This window comes from Diabrotica undecimpunctata, chromosome 1 (genome assembly GCF_040954645.1).
Source record: "Diabrotica undecimpunctata isolate CICGRU chromosome 1, icDiaUnde3, whole genome shotgun sequence".
In the NCBI taxonomy this organism is placed as follows: Eukaryota; Metazoa; Arthropoda; class Insecta; order Coleoptera; family Chrysomelidae; genus Diabrotica; species Diabrotica undecimpunctata.
The window spans coordinates 58420704-58443428 of record NC_092803.1 but is presented as its reverse complement, the minus strand read 5'-3'; the positions used below and the strand labels follow the sequence as shown (position 1 = coordinate 58443428).

The following is a 22725-nucleotide window of genomic DNA, read 5'->3' as shown; positions in this document are numbered from 1 at the left end:
TTAGTCATTTAAAAATATGACAAACAAGTTTATTAGCTTCTTATCAGCTTGTTGATAACTCGTAACCTTTTTTTATTTTTTTCTGTAAAATAAATAATAAATGTCACATACTTTCACTGGAAACACCATACAAACAACAATCCAACATTATGTTAAAATATTTATCTATCATCTATATGGAAAATATTCGGACTATTTTAAATGATTTCTTGACAATTAAGAATTGTAATGTAAAGTGTAAATCTTTTAAGTGATACAATATATGAGGGGTGTAAAATCGAAAGTCGGCAATCTCCCATTTCCATAATTTTGGGAAACCGCGAAAAACTGTAGAAACTAACAAACTTAAATTAAAACAATAAAACTGATGATGAATCATATAAAATTTGGTTTGTGGTCGGATGTACACAAATAGGCGCTTAAAAAAATATTTTTTTCCTTTTTTTTTAATATCTTAGTTTGGAGATTGCCGTTTTTGTTTGCAATGCTTGGAGATTGACGGATATGAAAATGATCTATAAGGATATTGCCAGTTTTGAAACTAATAAAACGTCATTGTGCGAGTTAGATAATAAAAATATATTTTGGTATTGAAAAATAATACAATATGTAAAAGTAATTTATATGCATATCACTTAAACTAAAATATCCGGAAGTTCAGGTATACATTCACAGGTTTCGACAGACTCTAACTCTGAAACATGATTCTCCAGGTTCTCGTTTCCTTCTTGTTCATAACGTTGAAAAAGCTCTTTATAATAGTTAAGCTGATCAAGTTGGGTTCAGTCTAAACCAAAATGTTTGGTCAAAAGATTTCGCACATCACGCAGTTTTAAATTATTTACTTTGTGAGCATCGGGGATAACTTTTTCTGGATTGATCATGCTAATCTGTTTGCCTTTTCGTGCAATACTGACAATAGTTCCGAAATCATTTTTGTAATGAAGTTCACCTCGTATTAAAACATTTTCTGTCCTACATCGTTTTAAAATGTACCTTTTACAGTTCTTAAATTGAAAACCCCATGTTCCTACTGGTTTAAGAACCTCCTGAACAGCAGACTTCCAATCGTAAACACAGCTTTGCTTCATATCAACGATAGTAGAAGATTCGGAAATAATTTCCTTGTATTCGTCAGGTGCAGTTATTACTTCTCTCTTTCGTAAATTCTTCTCAATTTCACCGAAAACTCTATCAGATGCTAAGAAAGAGTAGCCAACTACAGGAAAAACTAACTCAAGTAATTTAACATTTGGTGGCGCGCACTCGGCTAGCTATTTGCAGCACATACCAATCATGATCGAGTTTTTATTTTGACCACTGCATCCATCGGCGACCAATCGTACCATATTTGACATGTTGCCAAAATCAGTGTTATTAAGTCGATGAAAGACTGCAGAGGAAATTTCATTTGATCCTTTGCCAAACATGTCCTCAGTCCAACAGTATGAAAATACATTTTCCTTTGAAAGTGGAGACTTTGACGAACCTTCAACAACAGTAAAGTTATAACAATAAAGCTGCCTCGAATAATAAGCACTCTGATGGGGAGGACCAATTTTTTTGGCAGTCAAACGACAAAGTAACTAGGTCTTCTCTCTGTTTTCTTGAAGAAATTGGAAAAATGCTTTGGCTCGAAGTTTGTGAAGCCGTTTTTCAGTCAAGAGTTTAATTTTAGATTGCTTATTTTTCTCGTATTTAATGCGTTCCCTTAGCTCTAAACACTTTGAACAAACATCTGTTCTTGGGGTTTTAAAGCTCAAATTGTATTTTCTGTTAAATATATAGCGAAAATACGATCTCTTTACAGTCTCCGATGGAATTGTCTGAGCAGTGTACATTGAATACAATTTAGAGACGCTGAATTCAGATGGAAGGTACATTTTTTTCGTCACTGAACGGCAATAATGGGATTCAGTACATTTTAAATGGTTTATAAACTTTTGCACTCCTTTCAGCTTGTCCTGATATTTCGCAGATTTTCGATCACAACCTCTGCGTTCAATCGGTATTTGGCCTGTTTCAGTAAATCGTTTTGTCACGTAGGAAAGCCTGTCTTTTGTTATCCCTAGCTCGTTCAAAAAAGCTGATTGACACATTGGAATTTTCTCCTTGGATAAAAAATTACGGATGAAACATTTTACCTGGTGCTTCTTTAGAGAATGCTTTTCATTTTTCGGCCGACGCCGGATACTACAATTCACAGTGCAGTATTTCAAAATAAGGGCATCTTGAGTCGCTTTATCTTTGGTCTCATAGAATAGGCTATGAAATTTCTGTATATCGTTCATTTTCAGCAAGCAGCACTTATATGTTTTTGAATTGTACCCACATGTTGGGTATTTTGGCATATTCTTCGCAGAATATCTACAACAAAAAATAGTTATGAACATAAGTACTGAAATGGGTTCAATCTTAACAAATTTTTAAGAAAAATGAAAAAAAAAAAACAAAATTCACAACGGCTTGGAAATGGAATCATAACATTCAAAAAGTACTCACCTAAGACGTTTTGCAACATTTTTCTTCCATTTTTCAGGTTGTCTTATCCGCTTCCGGGCCTTTGATGGTGTGACAGGAGATTCATTAACTTCCATGATAAAAAATTAATACTTTTTTGTATGTAAAACTAATTTCTTAGACACAATATAGTTTAGGAAAAGCACAAACACAATGTAACGTCTCCCAAAATCAAAACAAACTATAATATCACGAGCACGATATTACGGCAAATCTAATCATGTGTTGATCACGTGCGAGCGCTACGTGGTTCTTATTGGCCGAAGCGGAGATTGCCGTGTTTGGTACGCACTCAGCTATGGAGATTGCCACTTTTGATCCCAACACGAATTTTTCATTGCGATTTGTATAAAGATAAGACCGCTTTTGGTTCTTACAAATAGTTTTACCTAACAGGTAATAAAAAACGCAACAGATGGCGTCCCTAACTCGAAACAAGAAAAAGTGGAGATTGCCGCCTTTGATTTTACACCCCTCATATTTATACTTATGTTTGTACAATGTGTAACTTTTGAGAGGCTCTCGATAAATGCATGATGTTTTCTTCATTAAAATCACTCTTTGATAGACTATAGATTATGTTAAAAAAAAGGGGTAAAAGGAACTACAACTTTAAAGAGATTTTATTGTTTCATATGGTCAAATAATGGCCAAACCGTGAAGTGCTACCATTTAAAGGGTTGGATTTGTTTCTATGCACTAGGCTGCATTTGGGTGAATTCTGCACAGTTTTCGTGCATATGCATCTACAGAAACGTTTAAAATTGAATTTTCTATCAAAACGTCACCTTTAGAGTCAAAAATAATCTTTTTTGACAAAAATATATTCAAAAAACGAAGCAAAAAAAAACAGGAACACATGCGATTTTTCGTTTTTGCTCCATAACTTTTTTCCACGGGAGTATAGGTATAGGCATTGTTTTGCAGAAAAAAACTTTATCCAATCTCTTCAAAATCACATTTAGTAAAATTATTTAGGATTTACATTATCCCAGATTTTGGACATTTTCGCTATTTTTTCGTAAACATTATTCTATATATTTTTTTCTACACAGTTTTAGATATATGCAGTGGTACATTTAGTTATCAATTACCTTTAAAATGGTCTATAGGAGCAGGTTCTAAGACCAATTTTAAGCAAGATACGGTTCTTCAAAGTTTTCTACTTTTAAGATTTACAGCTATTTTTTTAAATGTCTCATTATAACTTTTTTTTGTACATTTAAGTACAGTCAGGTCTCGTTTTATGCGGTTGATACGTTCCACAGAGCGTATAAAAAATCTCATAACAAAAGACATTACTTGCCTAGAAAAAGCAGAGATACGTTCCGAAGCCTTCTAAAATTACATAAAACCAGGACAAAAACAAAAAAGCAGTAATTAAAAGAAATAGGTTGCATGTAAATTATTTCGAATATTTGAAAGAAATTCATTCAAAACTTAAAAAAAAACTTATTCAAAATTAAATTTATTATATTTTTGGTAAAGTAATAGGTACATATAGTTTTACATTTACATTTTTAATTATAATCGCTATCTGATAATGGTTTGCGCCATTTGCGAAGTGGCTCAAAATCATCTTCTTCCTCAGAAGAAACTGTCTCTGCAATAGATATTTGCGGTAAAAGCGATGAATATTCACAAACTTCCTTCTCGTTAGGTGTATCTATTCTTTTTCTGATAAGGTATTCAGTAATTAAACTTTGCGATGATGATGCTAGTAATGCTAGCTCACGATATCCTGTCATGCAGTTCTGCAGCTCACGTTATAATTTAAAGGCTCGTTCAGAATTGGAGTGATTAATAAGAAAATCTTTTTTTAACAGGCGTTTAAAGTTCTTAGTCTTATTTAAGCGGAAGCAGATGCAACATGAATCAAACAATCAAAAATAGAAAATTGCTTCCACACGTCTTTTACGGTTAGGTGCTCATTTTCTAGTTTACTCACGATGGATTTGTAAGTTGCTATGTAATATTTTTTAAAGGTTGCAATTATGCCTTTATCTAAGGGCTGAATAAGGCTTGTATTGGGCGGAAGAAATACTATTTGAACGTTTGGATGTTCTAAGTGTGGATGATATGCTGCAGTGTCAATAACAATAAAACTTTAAAATCTAGAGATTTTTCCTTCATATAAGCTTCTACTTCTGGCACGAAGCAATTATTGAACCATTCTGTAAAAATAGCTGTTCTCACCCAGGCTTTCTTGTTAGACATGCAGTGCACTGGCAGTTGCTTTAAATCTTTGCCTTTTAAAGTATGTAGTCTAAGAGATTTATTTATTGAGAGCCATCCCATCTCCTGATGCATTGGTACAAAGTAATAAATAACAATAAAAACTTGGTTTTCAAAACTTCCACAAAATTTATTATATCTTATCACTACAGCTGTTTCGGCAGAGTGATCTATTTTTGGTACGTGTTTACACTTTATAGTCTTTAACTGAATTATAGATCACTTGAGAAAGGCACTTTACCGAAAGAGCTGTACTGATAAGATATAATAAATTTTGTGGAAGTTTTGAAAACCAACTTTTCAGTGTTTTATTGTTATATAAAATTAATTTCCATCCAGTAACAGTCGAATCCATCACTTATTTACAAAGTAATAATGTTACTCGATCTTTACTTTCTTTATGTCCACTTACAGTTTTTTCATCCTTTGCAATGTATGCACTGTTAGACATTTGTTTTTCAACATAGCTAGCTCCTGTGGATATATTTTTGCTGCTGCTTCATCTGCTGTAGCACTCTCTCTTGTAATCTTGATCTTATGAAGTGCATTTCTTTTTATAAACCCGATTGGACATCCTTTGCTAGCTGAAAATTCTTTACCAGCTTGGGAAGTGGAAGTTGGTGGCTCTGACTGTTTCATTAACTCTGTATTAAATAACCACTTACAGGAATTCTTCTTTAAATTAGTTCCTTAAACCAAATTGCGATGGCTCTTTCTGTTTCTAATAATACATCCATTGAGTAAGATGAAAATTTGGCGCTTAATTTTGTAGCAGAATTTATAGATTTTCTTATAGCAACTTCAATCTTCTTAATGGCTGTTACAGTTGATTCGCCTAAATTAAAATGTTTTCCAATTGCCGTAGATTCTTTTCCCAAGCGATCTAAAATTGCAATTTTTGGTTTTAACGATTTAATTGATTGTCTTTGACGTATTTTTTTTTCTCCATTGAACTAAATAAAATCTTAAAAAAAGAAATAAAAAAATAGACTTACGATATTGAGATAACAAAACTCTTGAATGTATATGAAACCTTATTGAATGTAGCACTAATATTTTCATATAAATCACTTACGTTTTGTATTATTTCAGTGTTTACATATTTATTATTGGAATACAGTCATACATAAGAACAGCAGACGCAGCAAATTTTATTTACATAGTATTTGGACCCGTATTTATTGGAATAGGTATCGTTTTATTGGGTAAGTTCCTTTTTTAATTTTAGCTATCTATACACACATTATTTTCCGGAATTATTTTTTGGAATGAAAGTAGCTTTGTCTACTTATATCTTTATAGCTTTGTCTAGTATGTTTTGCATTTTTAAATGAACTGGATCAAAGCTTCGAAAATAAGACATAATTAGTCATGTGTAAACCATTATATGGGGTAGGATCTCTTATGAAATATAATTATTTTTGGCATTATTCAGCAAAAGTGCAATAAAAGCAGCGACACGTCACCTTTTGAACGTAATTGTTGTATATTCGCTCCGTGCGTGACTGACGCGACACCTACCGCCTTCATCTGACAGTTTTGGACCTACCAATTTTCAGGTTAAACATATGACATATGTTTGACATTGTTAAATACATGCGAATTGACAATTATTTATAATTAACTTTTTAATTATATTTTTTTAGTTTATGTACAAAATAAATGTAGTATTAAAAACTGGGTTTCTCAAAATTCATCATAATATATATTTTCAACCACAAACGGAAAAAAGGGAAAAATCTGGTACTGGCAAATCAAGTTTTTCACGTGAAAGAGCATATATATTTAAAAACAGTAATAGTAAAAGTTATAATATAAAAGCTAAAGTCATCAGGCACTCTGCAGTTAGCTTGAAGCCTTATAAAATATCATTTAAGGTAAATTATTTAAATTTTTTTCTATTCCAATTGCATAAAAATGAAGTTATGTGATATTTACTTTTTCATATTAATAGCACGGATCCATCTTTTTCTTTTCTCTAATTTATATGTAATCTTTGGGAACCTATAAAAACTACACTTACTATTTTTGCTATTATTAGCACAATTAAATACGCAATATGTATTTGCACACAATTTTGATAAAATTTATGCGTAAAAAGGTAGGGCCAATTTTGTCATATTTCACCGCTACGCACGCTGGCATCGTTTCAAAGTACCCCTACCATGGTCACGCACGGAGCGAATACTGGCATTGTATTACTTTTTTTCTATAGTAAAATGTCGAGGAGAGCGTTACGGAAGAAGCTTCACGTCTAGCGTCACAAAATATCGGTCTTCACATCGATTAACTACTCTCTATCAATTCGTTTCTAGTCATCATATATTTTTTAACGTTAGTTGGTACTAAATTCCTTTCAAACTGTACTCAAATTTGATTTATATTTTATTAATTTAATATTTAGTGTGACTTTGATAGGTCTGTCAGTAGTAAAAAAACGTATGCTTTGTTGATACGTTAGCAGATGGCGCTACTAGCAAACATAATCATGTATTGAATTATTTTAATACTTGTACATAATCTAATTTGTTTAAAATATTAATAATAAATTAATTTATTCAATTTTAAAATTTTAGTATAGCGTAATTATCTAATTTGTTTAAAATATAAGTAATAAATAAATAATAACAGTATTTTATTAAATTTTTTAAATATTATTTAAATTTTTAAAATACGGAAAACATAGACGGGACAACGGGATTAATTGGAATGTGGGAATAATTAACAATCATTCTTCTTTACGTGCCGTCTACGTCTCGAAGTTAGGCTATCATAATTGCCAAAGAAACAGGCGTATTAGATTGTACTTCACCAGGGAACATATTAACAAAGATTTGAGCCTTTAGAATTCAGTAATATTATTTGCTCATGAAACCAAAATAAACTTGGGTCTGATGGAAACATATCGGTGTGGGGAAAGCCGAATAAGAAACTAAAATTAAAAAATATGAAAGCTACGGTAACTCACGATGAAGGCGGGGTCATGATGTGGAGGTGTATGTCGTTCAAGGAGTAGGTATAGTTTCCGTCAAGATATAAGAAATTTTTCTTGACACTGGTGGGATCACTCTACCGATTTAGTATTATAATAACAAACAACAGACCTTCCAGGAGAGGATTCGCTAAAATTAACAAAAAAGTTCAAGTACATGTAATATTTTAATAGGGTTGGAATAATAAATATAAAATTAAATATCATATCATATATTTAATACGTATTTACATCTATGGAGTTATAGGTATGTTATTATGTACAATGAAATAAGAGAAATGAACAAATTAAAGAAATTATGGAAAATAATGTTAATAACAGTAAAAGATTAAAATAGTGGTAGCAAAAATCAGAATTAAAAAAGATAACATAATAAAATTAGAAACAATAACATAAAAAAAATAAAATTTGAAGTTAAGATGGAAAAAAAATTACAAATTACAATTCTATGTCACTATCGCTGTCATCTTCAGTAGAATCGTCATCATCTAATGTTATAATTATTGGTTTAATATGTGAGGTTAATGTTCTGTAATGATCTTCCGTTTTTATAACGTGTGAAACACAATTTTGCCTCAGTATTTTGAGCAGTATCGTGGGTATCGAACCATGTTTCATCTAGATAAAATATCGATCTTCCTTCATCTCTAAATTTAGATATAACATCCAAGTATTCGTTTCTCCAGTTAATAAGGCGACGGGAATCCATTATTGATGATCGCTTATTAATTTTCTTGTATCTAAAGCCAATGTGATTCAAAAACCTTGATAAAGTTGAAGGCGAATACGTAATAGAATAGTCTTTAACAAGTTGAGCGTATATCATACTAAGCTAAGTAAGATCATACTGAATAGAAATTATAAACTGCTCTTCTAATTACCTTTTTCATTTACTGTTTTATATGTAGAAAAGTCACTCCGCTTTTTACTAGGTTGAATTCTATCTGTAACAATTTTCCACACTGTTATATATGGCATCCTCGTCAATCGAGATGTTGCCTTGATGAGAAATTTACCGTCTTCTGGATTGGGATTATCTTCTTTTACTGTTTGATAAACATTCCGAAGCGCTCGGCACAATCCAAAAGAACAAAAAGAATACTCCATTGTGGTGGACAAATGACATCGCCAATGCAGTACACAACAAGAAACAAGCATATCAAAAGTGGCTACAAACAAATGATCCAGATGATAGACGAACATATGCAAGATCAAACAGAGAAGTAAAAAATTTAGTAACTAAAGCAAAAAATATTTCCTGGGAAAGTAAATGCGAAGAACTAAACAAATATATAGGGTCAACAAGATCAAGGGAAGCATGGAAAACGGTAAAAAATCTGAGAACAAACAGAAAAGAAACGAGTAGAATAGATTTAATAGAAGAAAGATCTTGGATCGAACACTACTCACAACTTTTGACTGAAACAAGACCTCAATTCACGAACATCAGTTCAACAACATATGAACTGGAATTCAGTGAAGACGATGAAATAACAGTACAGGAGGTCGAGAATGCAATACAAACTCTAAAAAATCGGAAGTGATGCGGACCACAAGGTATACCAAATGAATTATTAAAACATAGCCCACAAGTATTACGGGAATTACTGGCGTATGTCTTCACCTTATTCTATAATGGACACGACTTACCACCGGAGTGGACAAAAGCACATATTAACAACATCTACAAAAAAGGAGATAGAAAGAATTGTTGAAACTACAGGGGGCTAAGTGTCATAAATTCACTCTCAAGACTGTATGGAAAAATAATAAAAAACAAAATTGAAAAAGAGATGACAGATGTTGAAGAACAGAATGGCTTTCTTGCAGCCAGATCCTGTATGGACAGTATATTCTCTCTAAAGCAAGTTATCGAGAAAAGATTAGCCCACAACCTTTCAACTCATATAGTCTTTATAGATCTGACAAAGGCATACGATAGTGTACCACTTTCAATGCTTTGGGTAGCAATGGAAAAACAAGGAATAAGCAAAAAAATATACAAGCAGTACAACAACTCTACAAAAATATGACGGCAAACATTAAAACTGGAAATAGATTAACTAGAGAAATTCCTATTAATAAGGGCCTAAAGCAAGGCTGCTGCATAGCACCTACACTCTTCAAAATATATCTAAATGAGGCACTCTCAGTGTGGAGAAGAAAGTGCTGCAATATGGGCATCCCAATCAGAGATGATAGATTGTACACGATACACTTCGCTGACGACCAAGCCATTCTAGCTGAAGACGAGAGTGATGTAGGCTACATGCTTAGAAAACTGGAAGATGAGTATACCAAATGGGGCCTCACAATTAATATACAAAAAACTGAGTACTTAGTTGTAGGAGAAAAACCAGAAAGCCTACAAATCGAAATGGGAACTATAAAACCAACAGACAATTTCAAATACTTGGGAGTCCAAATAACATCAAAAGCAGGAAGTAGCGAAGAAATACACTCCAGGATTGGCCAAGCAAGATCAGCCACCAGACAGCTACACGGACTATTATGGAATAAAAAACAAAAGAAAATAAAAGGAGAATCTATAAAACAATAATAGAAAGTATTGGGCTGTACGGCGCCGAACTCTGGAAAATAAACCAAACAAACAAATCAAAAATTAAGGCCATGGAAATGAACTACTGGAGACGATGTTGCCAGCTCACTAGACTTGATAGGGTGAGAAACGAAGATATTCTGAGAGAAATGGAAATCGATCTAGACATAATAGACACAATCGAAGCCAAAAGACTTAACTGGTATGGACACCTTCAGAGAATGCCTGAAAATAGATGGCCAAAAAAAAATAGAAGAATGGACTCCGCCAACTAGAAGAAAACGAGGTAGACCAAGACGATCCTGGAGAGACGATGTCGACGATGCAATGACCGCCAGAGATTTAACAACTGAAGATTGCTTCGACAGAAAACGCTGGAAATTAGGATGTGAGAAGCGGCGCCAGCTGTAGAAGACTCGCTTGTTATATATATAAACATTCCTGATATTTTACTTGAATAGTCGTGACCTAACTACCGATCTAAATGCAAGAAAATAACTGCCTGGATGTGCAAATGTCAAACTTAAATATGTTTGCCCCCTTTCATAATGTTTCATAAATTATGTTTTCTAAATAAATAAATGATACTTAATTATATATAAATACATATTAGCACGAGAATTATAATGTGTAAAGCTATAGAAGAAGAATAAGAGGTATACTTTATCTTTAGCTAATATACTTGCTAATGATTTTTTAATTTTCTTTTATTTAACGATAGAAAGCTATATTATCGAAAGTCAAGTAATGAACCCGTTGAACATGAAAATTGTTTATGATCGTTAATAATAATTGATTCCAATCAACGTAATTTCAGATGAGTAAGCAAAGATGACTATAAAAATTATAATAGTCAAAGATGAGTTAAAGCATGGAGAAGAGTTGCCAGAGACAGGGGCGAATGGAAGATTGTTCTGAAGAAGGCTTTGGCTCATAACGAGCTGTAATGCCACTGATGATGAGTCGACTATTATAATTCGTGTATAGCAAAATTTTTTTTAATACGAAGCATTGTGTAGAAATTTTAATTTTAACAATTTATTTGCACTGATATGTAACGAGTCAGTTCTGTAAATAATGTAAAGTCTGGTCCTAGTAAGCTGTTCCAAAACTATTGCTACCCGTCACAAAGACAATTGAGGAATTAGTAACATCAATAGGTGTTGTTCATTATTATAATACTGCGGTCGACTGGGTCATCCCACCAGCCTCAGGCCAAATTTCTTATATCTTGAACCAAACTTTAACATGCATTTTATTAAAGGACATATGAACCAGTACATGTATTTGGATATATTAAGGCAGCATCTCGCCGCTAGTGCTCAAAAATTAAGTATCAATAACACTTACCGGTTTTATCAGGACAACGATACAAAACACAAGGGTTCGTACTTGGTTGCTTTATAATTGCCGAGATGTCATTAAAACACCAGCCCAGTCACCAGATTTGAATGGTATTGAAAATTTGTGGTCGGCAATAAAAAATAAAGTAAATAGTACCCCAATATCAAATAGAAATGAATTGGAAGTAAAAAATTACTGAAGCTTGGGAAACAATTCCCCAGAATAGACTAGAAAGTTGGTCGAATCAACACCTAGACGACTACAGGCTGTAATTGATAATGTAGGAGGATTTACAAAATATTAGCAATTATTTTTCAATGCGTTGAGTTTGTTTTCTTTATTAATTTTCTTGTTTTAAAGTTTGCATCATTTTAGCTGTGACATCAAAATCATACACAAAATAACTAAATATTTATTGTTATTTAAGTATTGTTATTTAAGTATATTTAAATATTTGAAACTCAAAAAACAGCTTATGCTATTTTAGAAGACTGCAATTTTTTTATAATATAAATTGAGCTACTGACACAAGCTACTTTTATTGAGTAGCTTTAAGTAGTATCATTTAAGCTGTGAGCCACTGTATATACTTAATGTAATTATTGTTCACATATTTTTTATTTAAAAATTGTGTCTAATGCCATAAAATAAATAATTATTTAACCCTTCACTGCATCATGTTGTTTAAAAACAACAGACTAAAATGAACATTTATGAATATTTCAGTTCATGAATCAGTTTATGCATAACTTTGTTTACTAACAATGCAGTATTAATTAACGTAAGTAGACTAAACAATCATAGTCGGCGTTGGTTACAAGTATTGTGTCTTATTAGGTAGTTATCCGATTAGATAATAACATGTGCTTCATATTTTTTTGATAATTTTACCAAAGTAGTTTGAGTAAATAGTTTTACCAAAGTAGTTTACGTGTAAGGTAAGTAAAATGTATGATTTTTTGCGGTATGCAGTACTACGCATATTTTTCTCATAACGATGCTTTTTGTTATTGTTGTTTACAAACAACATGATGCATATCTAGTAAATTTTATCTTTTAGATAAAACATGAGTTAGATAAAAGGCCGCTGACTGACAAGGAACTTGTCGATATAACAGATAGGCTTTGGGATAGCGAAGATGTGTTTGATGATGATGATGATGTTTTGTGTAAAACGTGAGGTCGCTGGTTAAATGAATTAGAATAATAACGAAGAAAAATGCAATATTTTGATTGTGAATAAATTAGCAATTAATTTAAATATTACGAAAATTAGCTGGCTTAACTCATTGCTGTTATCTGTACAAAGAAAAATAAATCTTCACCTTTGAAACTGTAGATGTTTTTCACACGCTCTCTCGATTTAAAGTGATCTTTCTTAGCATTTGTAAGGATAAAAATTCGCATCTAAACATTCCAAGGGGTGGCAACAGGAAGCGGACCCTCATAAATCAGCGCTATTGTAATTCACTTTGAAATATGGTGTAATAATTGTAGCAAGCTGAGTAGAATAGTATCTGCACTTTTGAATGGCGATAATTTTAACTAAATGGTCACAGAAATTTAATATTTTGTACCGTTTTCTATGCTTGCGACGTAGTTAGCAAAAATAACAAAAACAAGTGAATTTCTTTGAACTTAAAAACTGGTCACCATGTGTCGGCCAGTTTAACAATGAGAATTTACTGAATAGAAGAAAAATAATATACCGTACTCTTTTAAAGTGGTTAGAATATATAATTAAACAAGGTCATATTATAATGCAGTAATCAAATATTAAATGCAAAATATGTAAATAAATACTAAATACTTTCCCAAGCAGATGATATTGTCGACCCAGATTTCTTATCTGACGAACACGTTGGTACATATATGATGAGTGTCATAATGAGGATTCTGAACCAGTGAACGAAATGGATGAGAATGCTGTAAAGACTAATGTAGTTAATAGCACTGTGGAGGAGGGGCCTCCAGAAACTCTGGTTTACTCCAAGGGCAAAGATCAATTTGTGATCAAAAATACTAGATGTTTTTTTATTTTTAGACATTATATGGAGAAAAAAAAATTTGAACTTATCCGAACAGCAACTGGAATTTACAGGAAATAGGAGTCTTCCAAATCATATCCTACAACTAAAAAGTCCTTATAAATGTTTTAATTTATTCTTCACATATAGACTTTTAGACAAAAATATGGAGGAGTCGAATTTATATGCCATACAGCAGGATCGTAAAAAAACCACTGAATATTACACGAAGTTATATAAAGCAGTTTATTGGAATTACAATATATATGTGCCCTGTTCATTTGCCTAATACAAGGCATATTGGTCAGAAGAAACAGGCTTTGAGAAAATAAAAAATACTGGTCAGTCAACAGGTACGAAAAAATCAGACAATTTTTAGATTTCAATAATAACGAGAATGCCTTATCCCGCGACAATCCAAAAAAACCACTGCCAAGAGATATGACAAGAAAGAAAAGAGAATCGAAGAACTAAGTTGTCCATATCTCTTACAAGAATACAACCGTCATATATTGTTGGGCAGCAATATTGGACGGAATAAAATTATTCTAAGGAGTAAAAGATGGTATTTTAGAATATTTTACCATCTACTAGATCTAACCGTTGCTAATAGTTGGATTCTTTGCAAGAATTCAGCTGAACATAGAACTGGTGCGAAGATTAAAGTCGCAAAGTCACAGTTTAAAGCACAACAGACAGAAGCATTATGCAAGACAGGATATCGATTCACGATTGTTCAGGAAGTGAAACTGAGGAGGCGCTACAACTAAAGAAGAGAAAGGATCTTCGAATGATTGGAATTCACCGTTGGCCTGTATGCTCCTTAAAAGAAAATAAGGGCAAATTTCCACAGTGCAATGGTTATACACATGTGTTCTGCGAAAAGTGTACTTTGCTAAAACGAAGAAATATGTTAAAAATTTTCATTGTTCCTAAATATTGTTTTGAGTATATCCTTATTAGCATAATGTTGTTCATAAATAAAACTTATATTTTTCAACAAAATTGTTGCTCAGAATTTTTTTTATTATTTTTTTCTCATAAAAATAACGAAAATCCAGTCTATAAACTTTTTTGTAACGGAAAATTAAAAATCATGCTGTGAATGGTTAAGATATTTCAATGATTTTTATATTTCCAACGATATTTTCATTTTTTACAATAATTAATAATATTGTGAATTTATTTAACTGCTATGTCTTTATTTAATTTATAATGTCTTTATTAATTTATTATATTGTTCTTGAAGAGCCTCATCTTTCTTTTGTCTTCGATTTTTAAGCTGTGACTGATATACATGCTCCAAATGTTCGTGACCATATCGCATATTTAACCTCTTCTTAAGTTGTTCGAAATCATCCGTCTCCTCTACGGCTATGGTCTGAAGCACGTCTAAGGCATCTCCTCGAAGAGCGATAGTCAGGTTTACAGCCTTTTCTTTTTCAGACCATCCATTCGCTCTTGCAGCTGATTCGAACTGTTTCATGTAGTTGTTCCATGACGATTTTCCGTCGAAAGTTGGGACTTTCACATGGACAGAACCTCCACTTCCTTCAAATTTCGGTCGTATTTCCAACTTACATTTTGTCTCGTCTTCTTTTGTCTCTACTGTAATTGGATTGTTTCCTCTCTCTGCTGTCCCTGTTTCCTCCAGCTTCTTTTCCATCTCTTTCCATATCTTTTCTTCGAAGGCCAACATATCGGCAGCAACTTGGTTTTTTAACGAAGACACTCTATCGTCAAGAGCAAACATCTCAGAAGTGACTTTAGAGATTTCCAAAGAGATGTTAGCAGAAACTTTGCTTTCCAGAGACGAAATCTCGTTAGAAACTTTGTTTTCTAATGAAGCGATGTCGCCGGAAACTTTCGAAATATCGCCAGAAACTTTGTTCTCCAATGATGCGATGTCACCAGAAACTTTGGCTACATCACCGGAAACTTTCGAAATATCGTCAGAAACTTTGTTCTCCAATGATGCGATGTCGCCGGAAACTTTGGCTACATCAGAAGAAACTTTCAAAATCGACGAGAGGACAGCATCTTCAAATATATAAGTCTCTGGGTCCAATCCTTCTTCCTGTAAAGCGTTCTTTAGTCGTTGGACTAACTCAGCCTTTTTTCCGGTAGAAGCTAATTCTCTATCCTCGAGATGTCTTCTTAAATTTGTCACTGTGAGCTCATAAATCGTAGTCATTTTCACAATTTATTTTATATTCACTTTTGACACCAATGTAGTATTTCTAATAATTCTATTTTATCTATTATTTATTTATTAAAAGGTTCTTATTTTAATTTATTAAAAAGCGCGATAATTTATATCAGTTTATTTAACCACTAATAATACATAATTTATTTTATACAAACGATTTTATTTCATATATTATATGAAAGCTCCGTTATTATATAAAAATACAGCCGGTCGAGAATTCAGCCTGATTATACTAGAAGGTCAATCCGGGTCATCGTTTCGACCGTTTTCTGGAAGGTTCCGTTCAGGTAGATTTCTGCCAGCTAATCGAAGGGTCTCGTAAAATCTAAAACATATAAGTGAATAAACAAGATGTTTACAGGTTTTTAATATGACTCATATTTTTACGTAACAATATTAATAGCGAATATTATTTTTAATCATTTCAAAATTGCACCGTGAGTTATTCCAACAGAACATAATTGTTACAGTTAGTTGATATCAGCTTATTAATGCAATTTAAAAAACATAAATTTATACAGCATTCTCATTGGAAAAAAGTATTAAAAGTGGCAGACTGACGTAAATCACACTCCATATTTATATTTTTGTTCCAAGAACATAAAAAATTTGAAAATTCGGAACGTTTATTAATATTTTCAAAATGAGGTTAAATTTTTTTTATTTCGTAACTGGTTTCACTGTAAACCGCATTATGGAGCAAGCTTTACTAACTTATCTGTAGATTTTACATATTATACCCTAAAATATCCTCTAATACATTTTTTAATGGCTTTTTAGTATGGTTTCTTCGTCTCTCAAGACTTCTCTGTTGGAGGAATCCAAAAGATCACTTGGACACTTCTGGTGGTCAAGCACTAACTGTAAATCCATCCACTGATCTACTGGTTACAGCACAGTATGCACCTATTTCAGAGATTGCTTATCGGCCATCAGCACCATTAGAAGACACGGAACAAAGCAAACTGATGCCGCAGAAAAATAAGGATCTTTCGTAAGTTTTGTTATATGTGTAGTTTATATTTGTTTTCACCTATGTCAATTAAACATATCACAATGTGTATATTCATAATCATCTTCCTAGCGTTATTCCCCCACTATTGCAGGGTCGGCAGCTTTGATTAGCCCTCTTTAACTGGTTCGATCCAAGGCGTCGTCTGGAGTGGCAATGACGGTCTTCATGTTTGTGTTAAGTCTATCGAGCCAACGCATCGTAGATCGTCCTCGTGGTCGGCGTTCTTCAGGGCGTAACCGCATCGTTGTTCTTGCCACGGAGTTCTCCCGAGAGACGGTTCCCCAATAGGAAGACGATCAGTAGGAAGACCACGAAAACGATGGAACGACAACTTACTGGAGGCACATTGAAAAACAGACCGAGTCATGCCTACATAAAAAGAAGAAGAAGAAGAAGCTTTTCTTAAGGTTTTCACCGTCGATACTGATTGTGCCTTTGGTTTGAGTTCCTCATTCCATGTACTCGGTCTTCTTGATGTTTAGCCGCAACCGATATTTGTCGAGCTGTGCATTCCATTGTTGGTTTTGCTGCTGGAATTCGTGTCTGGTGGTGCTGGCGAGGAAGGAGTCGCGTCGTCCCCAACCAATATCGACCACAAATGTGATTCTTGAAGGTCCGCAATGAGCGTCTTCATACTCATAGGACAAAGAGGAGCGGAGATAGAACCGATCATTGGTGGACACCAACAGTGATAGGGAAAAGCGTCGTCCTGATAATCATCGGATGACGCTTGTGACGTTGGTGTAAAGAAGTTTCACCCAGAACACGCTCGAAGGCCTTTTCCAGATCGAGGAAAACTAGGTATTCTGTTTTGTTCTCTCGAAGCCTTTCCAAGAGCATCTTAGCTGCTCGAATTGCGTCCGTTCTGAGTTGTGCGACTATCACTCTTTCCAATATTTCCATGGCGTCGTATAAAACCCGGATTGAGCGATAATTGCAGCATTCTTCGACGTTACCTTTGCTTCACTAGATTAGCACAGTCGTGCTGGTCCGCTATTAGTTAGAAACTTTGTCTTCGGCAATGATGTTCTTAAAGAGCCCGGCGGGGATAACAGCACCGTAGTGGCCAAGTATCTTCCAGACTTTTGCTGGAATGTCGTCAAGCGCCGTTGCCTTACCGGCCTTCATCTTCTTTATAGCGGCACTCACCTCGGCTTTACTAATGTCTGGTACGGGTCGGAATAAAGGTTCATATGCTGGAGAAGTAGTCACTCCAATGCTGATGGATGGTGGGGAGGGCCTCATAGCATCTGGAGATTTTCGCTCTTAACGTACAGCTGAGGTCATTGAATAGTTAACACCCTTACATATCTAGTAGTAGTTTTTACCTCGTTTAAACGCACATTTTACGTCAAAGTGACGTTACCAGTGGCGAAACCGGACAGACTAAGTTGATTAAAATTAAAAAAACAAAATAAAATAAATCTACTTTACAAAATGTAACAAAATGGAAATTATAAAAAGAAGTTTTTGCTGTTCTTCGAGTTTGGCAATTGTTCTTGTTTGTTGCGCGTGATTCAAATGCATTCTAGGCATTTTGTTTTATTTTTCAATACACGCGAATTTTTTGACAAGCACTTTGACACTTAGCAAATCCGTACGACACTGCGATGTTACAGTACTACATACAATGTAAAAACTAAGATGGTAAACTGTTCAGTGGCCGCAGCTGTACTTCGCCTTCGATCTTGTTCTCTTTGGTAGATCTTGTTTGACGGTAAAGTTCGTACCCAGCACTTTCGTTTATCTTGTGTTGCACCTCTTCATTCCACCACCATACTTGCTTATCGTTTCCTGGTTTTATTTGTCCAAGTATCTCACAGGCGGTTTCTCGAATCTGATTTTCCACACTGCGCCCATAGCTTAGCCACCGGTTGGTCAAAGTTGATATTTGCATGTTCGAAAGCAATCTTTAGTTGGTTTTTGTTTTCATTTAATCTTCGAGATAAAAGCGATAAATCTTGGGCACCACACGAATTTTTAAAGGATCTATTGGGAAACATAATTTAGAATACCAAAAATATATATACTATCACACAGAGAAGAAAATTTATTATATTCTTTACGTAACAAAATTAACTAACCATTATGTCTTTTTAATAAACGCTCTGGAGAATGTCTCTAGGCATTAAAACATTAAAAGGATTTAAACTTAAAATCAAAAGAAAATAACATATATCTTTTGTGTCTTAGAATAGAATCCCTGTGTCTCCTCAGTGTCGAGTGACACTGAGGAGTAGGCAGATCGAGACCTCAGTATCGTTTGACGGTTCTTGTATTTATACAGAACACGATACTGGTACGTCACGAGTGAGGGGAGTAGGCAGATTGAGATCACGAACTCGAACGGAACCGTATCCTTCTTGAAAATGGCTCCAAAATGGATGCCGAAACGTCGAGCATTAAATTCTCAACGCGGTTCTTCCCAAGATATATATATATATATATATATATATATATATATATATATATATATATATATATATATATATATATATATATATATATATATATATATATATATATATATATATATATAAAAGGAAACAGGAAAAGGAAAAGTAAAATGATAAATAAAAGTAAATATTTGATGCAACACTCAAAAATAAAAAACGCATCCACTGGAGAAATCTACATACGGAAACAAAATTTATTAATGTGAACGCTTACTATACAACGTCCATCAAACAGATTAAGAAATGGTTAGTACTGCTTAGTCTTTCCTGAGATTATAATTAGCTTCTATATAGAATACCCATGGTATGCCCTTTTCTGTTACTAGGGATGCATAGGACTCATTAAGTGGATGCTGGTGTCTCGTATCTCGTTTCCTCGCCTAATTAGTGGGGAAACCTCGCAGATTTCTCTCGTAATGTGTAAATTCATAATGCTGAGCTTTTTTTTACTTAATGCTTAATGTGTTAACCTTTGGGATTCTGATTTTAATTATAACGTATTCATTTATTATTTTCTAGAAATGAAGACACTGACCGCATGGTAGAAAGGGATCCCAGAATTGTCCTTCGTCCTCTTAATACAACAGAAGAAACTTAAAAGCACTAACCCTATTTTCTTCAGCTATTTAAACCTAGAACTTAGGTAAACTTCCTTTAAGACTTCACCAGTTCCAATTAGGTACTTAATTTTAGATTTAAGTATATGTAAATAAGCAAACATTCAGACTTTTCTAATATATGTGTTCTGTTCCTAATATTTTTGATCAGTGTGATCAGTTCGTCAGTTAGAGGTGTAATATTTGCTTTCATGACAAAATTTGATATGCTGAACAACTTGATGAAAAACTTGAAAAAATATTATATTTTAGTTCATTTACTGTCAAATTAGTTTGTACTTGACAATATTGTCAAATTATGTCATATTTACCTTGTTCTTCATCCTCAGTTTTTCTTTGTATCAGTATTCTAGAGATTTAACAGTAAAAATATCACCTGTTGTCGATAAGTATCAGGAACAGTATATATTCAATAACGTTACTGAGCTGGTTCTCGCTTTTGAGATTTGGCAGACATTATAATGAGATTATTTAGTGTCATTTTTTTTATGAAGTTAGTCTTATCACCCCATTTAGTGGGTTTTAAAACATCGCTTTTCTTTTACAAGTATCACCGACTTAATAAAAAAGTATTAAATCGTAAATGGCTATGTCAAAAGTTCAAGCGGACTGGATGACACACTGTATATTTATTAGCCATATTCGTGTCGCTTTTTCTTAAGTAACAAACGAATTGTAGAAATTTACATCGATAACTTTAGGTTAACAAATCCTAATTTGTAAAACTGTACACGTTTTCTAAAAATTTTGAATCCATTAATGGTAGTTTGTTAGATTTTATATACTTTAAATTAGATTAAAAGTAATATTTATTGTTTACTATAGTTAATGGTTTTGTGTGTAGCGATTGGTTATTGAGTTTTGTTAGAGAAATGTAATGACTTTAAACGATTATAACTAAAAATTTATCATTTTCTCGCACAAAATAACCAAAATGTGATACACGTGATCTGTAGGGCATTGCATTTCTCGATCAGGCTTTATATGGCCTAAAGGTATGATAATATAGGGTATATTTTGGTATATCTTGAAAATAAAGGAATTAAAGTTCATTCGTTTAGCAAATTCCCATCTGACAACAAACGCACGTGTTGATATTCGCCGTCTCATTCGTCAAGAGGCTATTAAATATAATGTATTGCCTTAAGCCAGACAGATTCTCATGTTACAGATCCAAAGAGTACGACCCTGTTTGGCTTTCACGTGCTTCTGTTGGCAATTGGGAATATGTAAAATGAATGTAGTTTAGTATGAGATTTGGAAGAAAACTGTTTCTTCTGAATCTTTCTTTGCTTGGGTCACTTGGATTATCTCTAAGTAACATTTAAGGCAAAATGGAAGAGAAAGAACTAGAAAGTCTATCTGGTATGGACAAACATTAAGTTATTTGAAAGTAAATAACCAGTTGCTCTCCGAAAATCGGTTGTTAAGTTAAAATGCTTCTTTAAAAGTAGTATACAGATTTTTTTATTAAAAAAACAGTTGATTCAATTTGGGTTTGTGCAATTAATAATATTCTTTGTTAAAAATCGTTTAGGATAATCTGCCTGCTAATTTTTTCTTTAAGGTACGTTTACATCTCTTGCTTATGTCAGTGCGAAAGTTTTAAACACACATCGCTCACTGAGTTCTATAGTAACACAACCGCAAATATGAACTAATGAGTTAATTGACCATGAAGTTTCACGATATCATAAATGCCAATAAAAATTACAATTTATGGATAACCGGTCGATAGAAGAAATCCAATACTTGACAATGAAGGGTTAGATATTAAATGTTTTTCCATTATATGAATTTCGAGAACTTTAATATACATATGCCAGTATTGAATTTAAGGTTTATAGTGTTTTGGCAAAGGCGGTCGTAAATTGTTACACAAAGAGTTCATAAAATAAACGTTTTTATTTTTTTAATCATGTTTTTATTCGCATTAAAGATATGAACACAACAATATTTATCTTACTAATAACAAAACAGAATCTTAAAAATGATTATCAGTTATACAAAAACCTCTACCAGAATACTTGACAATGAAGGGTTAGATATTAAATGTTTTTCCATTATATGAATTTCGAGAACTTTAATATACATATGCCAGTATTGAATTTAAGGTTTATAGTGTTTTGGCAAAGGCGGTCGTAAATTGTTACACAAAGAGTTCATAAAATAAACGTTTTTATTTTTTTAATCATGTTTTTATTCGCATTAAAGATATGAACACAACAATATTTATCTTACTAATAACAAAACAGAATCTTAAAAATGATTATCAGTTATACAAAAACCTCTACCAGATTAAAAACGACACAGCTACTTATCAATGTAATGTAAGTTGGTGTAAAATTCACTGTGGCTTTTAACCCTTAACTACCATGGCCAAAAATAGTAACATTTGTACCATGGCAGGGTCAAATTTGACCCCCCATTGTTTTTTGTATCAAAAAAATATTCTTTTTTTAACTTGTTTTATTTTAAATTATTTTGTTTACAGCTACTTTTACATTTATATAAAAATAAACGAATTTAGTTAATTAGATATAACTTTATTTAAAAAAACTTTTGTATTTAGTCAAATTAACATAGCTATGCACTTTCTCGAATTATAAGAAAAATAATAACAACGTGCAGTTTTTTTATATCCAATGGTGAAATCTAGGTATCATAGCTCCTACCTAATATAAAAAAAATCGATTTAGATTTCGTATCTCAAAAATGACAAGCATGATTTTACCTTAATTTTCAACACA

The 22725-nt window shown here is 33.0% G+C and overlaps 1 protein-coding gene across 1 annotated transcript in view; it reads left to right on the top strand.

Annotated features, from left to right (window-relative positions):
• LOC140449648 (uncharacterized) overlaps nt 1–22459 on the top strand; it is a 36130-nt gene extending 13671 nt beyond the window's left edge. Inside the window, exons 3-5 of the mRNA XM_072542923.1 lie at nt 5848–5960; nt 16668–16881; nt 19878–22459. Of these exons, the coding sequence (XP_072399024.1) occupies nt 5848–5960; nt 16668–16881; nt 19878–19956 (406 nt within the window). The 3' untranslated portion in view covers nt 19957–22459. The remainder of the gene's footprint in view (nt 1–5847; nt 5961–16667; nt 16882–19877) is intronic.
• The last annotated feature ends 266 nt before the right edge of the window (nt 22460–22725 follow it).